General features: G+C 45.7%; 1 protein-coding gene across 1 annotated transcript; it reads left to right on the forward strand.

Annotated features, from left to right (window-relative positions):
* The first annotated feature begins 31 nt into the window (after window positions 1–31).
* Window positions 32–5945, forward strand: LOC124030606 (epidermal growth factor receptor kinase substrate 8-like protein 1). The gene is made up of 5 exons (XM_046341873.1): window positions 32–716; window positions 1080–1220; window positions 2069–2195; window positions 5069–5234; window positions 5747–5945. The coding sequence occupies exons 1-5, from the start codon at window positions 642–644 to the stop codon at window positions 5928–5930; spliced, it is 693 nt and encodes a 230-aa protein (XP_046197829.1). The 5' UTR covers window positions 32–641; the 3' UTR covers window positions 5931–5945.
* Window positions 5946–8029: the final 2084 nt, after the last annotated feature.

Below are 8029 nucleotides of genomic sequence, written 5' to 3' on the forward strand. Positions count from 1 at the left end.
ACAGGTAACACAAACTGATCACACAGTTAGATGACAGGTAACACAAACTGATCACACAGTTAGATGACAGGTAACACAAACTGATCAGACAGTTAAATTACAGGTAACAAGATACAACTGAGATTGACCCTAGGACTGTCTGACAACTGAGATTGACCCCAGGACTGTCTGATACAACTGAGATTGACCCTAGGACTGTCTGACAACTGAGATTGACCCTAGGACTGTCTGTTACAACTGAGATTGACCCCAGGACTCTCAGTTACAACTGAAGTTGACCCTACGACTGTCTGACAACTGAGATTGACCCCAGGACTGTCTGATACAATTGAGATTGACCCTAGGACTGTCTGACAACTGAGATTGACCCTAGGACTGTCTGACAACTGAGATTGACCCCAGGACTGTCTGATACAACTGAGATTGACCCTAGTACTGTCTGACAACTGAGATTGACCCCAAGACTGTCTGTTACAACTGAGATTGACCCCAGGACTGTCTGTTACAACTGAGATTGACCCTAGGACTGTCTGATACAACTGAGATTGACCCCAGGACTGTCTGTTACAACTGAGATTGACCCTAGGACTATATGTTTCTCCTCCAGAGATGGCAGTGAACTTCCACCTGAGGGCGAGAGAATGTTCAGCTGCAGCTACGGCTTTGTTGCCAGAAACAGCAGTGAACTCTCCGTGCTGCAGGGAGAAACTCTGGAGGTTTTTATTCTAGAATGTTTGTACTACATGACAACACTATAATAATGTGTGAACTGCATGTTAAATACTGTCTGAGTCTTAAACAAGACCCTACTCTCTATATAGTGCGCTTCCTTTGACCAGAGCCTATAAGGTCTACTTGTGTCACTCAACTATAATTTACAGAAGTTCACATGTATTGAATTATCCTCCTTACTTAAAAAGTTCTCACAAATGAATTCCATTCTGTGAGCTTTATTGCCTTGATTCAGTATATCTGACATGGCCATGAACACATAGAGTGAACACATTATTTATAACAACAAGTGAATCACAATTACATATTATAAATACAAATCCTAATTCGAATCCTCTCCCTTTTAGGTGATTGAGTCGTCAAATCGTTGGTGGAAGTGCCGCAATAACTTTGACCAGATTGGGTTTGTTCCCTTCAACATTCTGGAGCCTCTGTCTGCCCTCAACAACAACCATAGGGACAGACCAGTGGCACTCAGACAGTCCAAGGTAATGGACGCACGCTTACACACACACACACACACACACACACACACACACACACACACACACACACACACACACACACACACACACACACACACAGACAGACAGACAGACAGACAGACAGACAGACAGACAGACAGACAGACAGACAGACAGACAGACAGACAGACAGACAGACAGACAGACAGACAGACAGACAGACAGACAGACAGACAGACAGACAGACAGACAGACAGACAGACAGACAGACAGACACACACACACACACACACGGTTGACACCGTTTCCACACTAACGGTGCCTCTTTACAATGATGTGATACAATTTTGATACAAAGTCCCCACTTGTTGTAGTAAACAAGTAGGGTAGCCTAGTGGTTAGAGTATTGGACTAGCAACCGAAAGGTTGCAAGTTCAAATCCCTGAGCTGACAAGGTACAAATCTGTCATTCTGCCCCTGAACAGGCAGTTAACCCACTGTTCCTAGGCCATCATTGAAAATAAGAATTTGTTCTTAACTGACTTGCCTAGTTAAATAAAGGTTAAATAAAAATTTAAAAATACAAATTACACACTTTGTGACTTGTCAGATAAATATCAGCAAGCTAGCTCGTGGTCTGCTTGGTTAACTAGCTAGTGGTCTGCTTGGTTAGCTAGCTAGTGGTCTGCTTGGTTAGCTAGCTAGTGGTCTGCTTGGTTAGCTAGCTAGTGGTCTGCTTGGTTATCTAGCTCGCTGCTTGGCTAAACACAGCATGTCAGCACACTCGGCTGTTGTACCTGAACTGGGCTTAATAGACACATACTCACCCACTCATCTGAGTTACCCTGTGTGTTCGTGTCTCTGTTTGACAGAAGGTGCCCTCTGACCCTGCAAGGCACTTCTCCTACACCCCCTCCAGCCGAAGGGCCAACCTCCCCGCCGTGCCCCGCCGTCCTCACAGCATGTCCCCCTCCATGACAGGGGGCGACAGAGACAAAGGTAAGCCTGTGGTTTGGTGGTCTATAGTGGTCAGTGTCACCACCCACCTCCAGCTACACATTCCTCCTTCTGACCGTTGGCACACTTTCCTCCATGTATTTAAATAGTTTAGCCAATGAGGTTTCTGCATTATGATGCATTTACATGACTCAAAAACATTCTATGACAGCCATGTTAACTCTTCATTTACATGACACTACAACATTCTATAACAGCCATGTTAACTCTTCATTTACATGACACTACAACATTCTATGACAGCCATGTTAACTCTTCATTTACATGACACTACAACATTCTATGACAGCCATGTTAACTCTTCATTTACATGACACTACAACATTCTATGACAGCCATGTTAACTTTTCATTTACATGACACTACAACATTCTATGACAGCCATGTTAACTCTTCATTTACATGACACTACAACATTCTATGACAGCCATGTTAACTCTTCATTTACATGACACTACAACATTCTATGACAGCCATGTTAACTTTTCATTTACATGACACTACAACATTCTATGACAGCCATGTTAACTCTTCATTTACATGACACTACAACATTCTATGACAGCCATGTTAACTCTTCATTTATGACACTACAACATTCTATGACAGCCATGTTAACTTTTCATTTACATGACACTACAACATTCTATGACAGCCATGTTAACTCTTCATTTACATGACACTACAACATTCTATGACAGCCATGTTAACTCTTCATTTACATGACACTACAACATTCTATGACAGCCATGTTAACTCTTCATTTACATGACACTACAACATTCTATGACAGCCATGTTAACTTTTCATTTACATGACTCTATATCATTCTATGACAGCCATGTTAGCTCTTCATAGCTCACTAACCCAACTCAACATGCTATACATGACTAATAAGCTGCTGCAGTAGTGAGGAGGCTGTACAGTATAACACTAACTCTGCATAGAATGTAACTGCTGTAACAAAGACATGACTCTTACAGACATAACGTAACTACTATAATAAAGATATGTCTGTCTTATAGACATAAAGTAACCACTATAATAAAGATATGTCTGTCTTATAGACACAAAGTAACTACTATAACTAATATATGACTGTCTTATAGACATAAAGTAACTACTATAACTAATATATGACTGTCTTATAGACATAAAGTAACTACTATAACTAATATATGACTGTCTTATAGACATAAAGTAACTACTATAACTAATATATGACTGTCTCATTGTCACGCCTTGGTCTTAGTATTTTGTGTTTTCTTTATATATTTGGTCAGGCCAGGGTGTGACATGGGTTATTGTGGTGTGTTTTTGTCTTAGGGGTTTTGTGGGGTGTCTACGTAGTCTATGGCTGCCTGAGGCGGTTCTCAATCAGAGTCAGGTGATTATCGTTGTCTCTGATTGGGAACCATATTTAGGCAGCCATATTCTGTGAGTGTTTCGTGGGTGATTGTTCCTGTCTTTGTGTTTGCACCAGATAGGGCTGAGATTTTCATTATTTCATTTCATTATTTTTGTAGTTTCTGCATGTATAGTTTTTCCTTCATTAAAATATATCATGAATCATCATCACGCTGCATTTGGGTCCGATCCTTGTTCTACCTCTTCGTCAGAGGAGGAGATAGAAGAGAGCCATTACACTCATAGACATAAAGTAACTAATATATGACTGTCTTACAGACATAAAGTAACCACTATAATAAAGATACAGTGGGGCAAAAAAGTATTTAGTCAGCCACCAATTGTGCAAGTTCTCCCACTTAAAAAGATGAGAGAGGCCTGTAATTTTCATCATAGGTACACTTTAACTATGACAGACAAAATTAGGGGGAAAAATCCTGAAAATCACATTGTAGGATTTTTTTATGAATTTATTTGCAAATGATGGTGGAAAATAAGTATTTGGTCAATAACAAAAGTTTATCTCAATACTTTGTTATATAACCTTTGTTGGCAATGACAGAGGTCAAATGTTTTCTGTAAGTCTTCACAAGGTTTTCACACACTGTTGCTGGTATTTTGGCCCATTCCTCCATGCAGATCTCCTCTAGAGCATAGTCGAAACATTTGTTCTTTTAACTGAACGAGTCTGAAAGATCAGAGTCAGTAAAAAGAGCCAACCTTTCCATCACTACAACTCACTGCCTGGAGGCGGGACTTACAACCAACAGGTGGGAGAGAATGCCTCTGATTGGGTAGAAAGTTAGGGGTGATTGACTGATGAGCTGTCAGGCATTCTAAATAAAAAGGGACAAACTAGGGGTGTATAGAGAAATACTAAATCTGAATGGGTGGCTGTTTTAACAATCCTATTCCCTATATAGTGCACTACTCTTTTTTTACAATTCAATACCAGAAATAGTACACTATATAGGGAATAGGGTGCCATTTGGGATTCAGAATAGCACTACTCTTATCAGACACTCTGTGTTTTCTGTTCATAGCACTGCAGACCGGCTGGCTACTTCTAAAGGTTTAGTGGTTGTGTTATACCTGCATGTTCTGTATCATGTGGCTAAGCCTCCTGATAACATCCACCCACTCTAGATCCCTCTGGTAAAATGGGTTAAATGACTACAATGTAGTCAATGTAATGTCTAACCCTAAAGCTGTGTAGTCCAAGTTAATGTAGTCAATGTAATATCTAACCCTAAAGCTGTGTAGTCAATGTGTAGTCAATGTGTGTGTGTGTGTGTGTGTGTGTGTGTGTGTGTGTGTGTGTGCATGTGCGTGTGCGTGTGTAGTTGTGTGTGTGTGATAGAATACATGTTTATAAGTGAGAACATGCTTGTAACAGTGTGTGTACATTCTTAACTGACATTAAATGTGTGTGGGACCCCTGTACACAGGCTTTATGGTGAACGATGAGCTCCTCCAGCGGCTGGCCAACGGCAGGGCGGGCTCCATCCGTCCCCTAGTGATCCCCCGCACCACAGACACCTCGGCCCCCCTGGACTACCACTCCCCTCCTGCGGAGGTAGAGGGCTGGCTGAGAGGGAAGGGCTTCACTGAGCCGTGAGTGGGTGTAGTGGAGCGAGTTCAGTCTACTACAGTATACTTGATATACACGATACTTCTGTCACACGTCTATCCTTTCTAGCATGGCCATAATAAAGACCACCTTACCTTACTCTGCCCTATCTCTCTCTCTCTATTCATGACAGTAACACTTCTGACCACATTACTCTGCCCTATCTCTCTCTCTCCATTCAGGACAGTAACACTTCTGACCACATTACTCTGCCCTATCTCTCTCTCTCCATTCAGGACAGTAACATTTCTGACCACATTACTCTGCCCTATCTCTCTCTCTCCATTCAGGACAGTAACACTTCTGACCACCTTACTGTCCCTTATCTCTCTCTCCATTCAGGACAGTAACACTTCTGACCACATTACTGTCCCTTATCTCTCTCTCCATTCAGGACAGAAACACTTCTGACCAGCTTACTGTCCAATATCTCTCTCTCCATTCAGGACAGTAACACTTCTAACCACCTTACTGTCCCATATCTCTCTCCATTCAGGACAGTAACACTGCTGGGGAGACTCACTGGTGCTGAGCTCTTCGCCCTGAGTAAAGAGGACCTGCGTATGTTTTCACCAGAGGAGGGTGCCAGAGTGTACAGCCAGATGATGGTGCAGAAGGCTTTATTGGAGGTACAAGCAACCCTATTAACTCGCAACACCATTGACTGGCAACACCATTGACTGGCAACCCCATTGACTGACAACCTCATTGACTGGCAACGCTATTGACTGGCAACCCTATTGACTGGCAGCCTCATACACTGGCATCCTCATACACTGGCAACCCCATTCTCATCACAACTCTTATAGTGTTGTATCAAAACACATCACTTTCTTGTTAATCCTCTTATTTCTCATTTCCCTCTGTTTCCTTCTCTTCTGGTTGACTCAACTCTCACATTATAGATAGATCCTTGGTTCCCATGCTTTTTTCTCTCTTCTCTTCTCTCCCGCTCTCTCTCCTCTTCCCTCCCTCCTTCTCCTTTCTCTCCTCTTCCCTTCCCTCCTTCTCTCCCGCTCTCTCTCCTCTTCCCTCCCTCCTTCTCTCCCGCTCTCTCCTCTTCCCTCCCTCATTCTTCTCTCCCTCTTCTCTCCTTCTCCTTTCTCTCCTCTTCCTCCCTCTCCTTCTCTCCCGCTCTCTCTCCTCTCACTCCTCTTCCCTCCTTCTTCTCCTCTCTCTCCTCTTCCCTCCCTCATTCTCCTCTCTCTCCTCTTCCCTCCCTCCTTCTCCTCCTCTCTCCTCTTCCCTTCCCTCCTTCTCTCCCTCTCTCCTCCCTCTTCCCTCCCTCATTCTCCTCTCTCTCCTCTTCCCTCCCTCCTTCTCCTCCCTCTCCTCTTCCCTTCCCTCCTTCTCTCCCTCTCTCTCCTCTTCCCTCCCTCATTCACCTGCTCTCTCCTCTTCCCTCCCTCCTGCTCTCCCACTCTCTCTCCTCTTCCCTCCCTCCTTCTCCTTTCTCTCCTCTTCCCTTCCCTCCTTCTCTCCCGATCTCTCTCCTCTTCCCTCCCCCCTTCTCTCCCGCTCTCTCCTCTTCCCTCCCTCATTCTCCTCTCTCTCCTCTTCCCTCCCTCCTTCTCCTTTCTCTCCTCTTCCCTTCCCTCCTCCTCTCTCTCCTCTTCCCTCCCTCCTCTCTCCATTTCCTCTCTCTCCTCTTCCCTCCCTCCTCCTCTCTCTCCTCTTCCCTCCATCCTCTCTCCATTTCCTCTCACTCCTCTTCCCTCCCTGCTTCTCCTCTCTCTCCTCTTCCCTCCCTCCTTCTCCTCTCTCTCCTCTTCCCTCCCTCCTTCTCCTCTCTCTCCTCTTCCCTCCCTCCTTCTCCTCTCTCTCCTCTTCCCTCCCTCCTTCTCCTCTCACTCCTCCCTCCTTCTCCTCTCTCTCCTCTTCCCTCCCTCCTTCTCCTCTCACTCCTCTTCCCTCCCTCCTTCTCCTCTCTCTCCTCTTCCCTCCCTCCTTCTCCTCTCACTCCTCTTCCCTCCCTCCTTCTCCTCTCACTCCTCTTCCCTCCCTCCTTCTCCTCTCACTCCTCTTCCCTCCCTCCTTCTCCTCTCACTCCTCTTCCCTCCCTCCTTCTCCTCTCACTCCTCTTCCCTCCCTCCTTCTCCTCTCACTCCTCTTCCCTCCCTCCTTCTCCTCTTCACTCCTCTTCCCTCCCTCCTTCTCCTCTCTCACTCCTCTTCCCTCCCTCCTTCTCCTCTCACTCCTCTTCCCTCCCTCCTTCTCCTCCTCTCTCCCTCCTCTTCCCTCCCTCCTTCTCCTCCTCTCACTCCTCTTCCCTCCCTCCTTCTCCTCTCTCTCTCCTCTTCCCTCCCTCCTTCTCCTCTCACTCCTCTTCCCTCCCTCCTTCTCCTCTCTCTCCTCTTCCCTCCCTCCTTCTCCTCTCACTCCTCTTCCCTCCCTCCTTCTCCTCTCTCTCCTCTTCCCTCCCTCCTTCTCCTCTCTCTCCTCTTCCCTCCCTCCTTCTCCTCTCTCTCCTCTTCCCTCCCTCCTTCTCCCCTCTCTCTCCTCTTCCCTCCCTCCTTCTCCTCTCTCTCCTCTTCCCTCCCTCCTTCTCCTCTCTCTCCTCTTCCCTCCCTCCTTCTCCTCTCTCTCCTCTTCCCTCCCTCCTTCTCCTCTCCTCCTCTTCCCTCCCTCCTTCTCCTCTCCTCCTCTTCCCTCCCTCCTTCTCCTCTCACTCCTCTTCCCTCCCTCCTTCTCCTCTCTCTCCTCTTCCCTCCCTCCTTCTCCTCTCTCTCCTCTTCCCTCCCTCCTTCTCCTCTCTCTCCTCTTCCCTCCCTCCTTCTCC

This window comes from Oncorhynchus gorbuscha, unplaced genomic scaffold, assembly GCF_021184085.1.
Source record: "Oncorhynchus gorbuscha isolate QuinsamMale2020 ecotype Even-year unplaced genomic scaffold, OgorEven_v1.0 Un_scaffold_12956, whole genome shotgun sequence".
Classification (NCBI taxonomy): Eukaryota; Metazoa; Chordata; class Actinopteri; order Salmoniformes; family Salmonidae; genus Oncorhynchus; species Oncorhynchus gorbuscha.

Bases quoted from the DNA above. Each gene is read 5' to 3' on its own strand.
- LOC124030606 (XM_046341873.1), top strand. From the start codon at position 642: ATGTTCAGCTGCAGCTACGGCTTTGTTGCCAGAAACAGCAGTGAACTC. The intron at 1,221-2,068 runs GTAATGGACGCA...TCTGTTTGACAG, and splicing joins TGGCACTCAGACAGTCCAAG to AAGGTGCCCTCTGACCCTGC. The intron at 2,196-5,068 runs GTAAGCCTGTGG...CCCTGTACACAG, and splicing joins AGGGGGCGACAGAGACAAAG to GCTTTATGGTGAACGATGAG.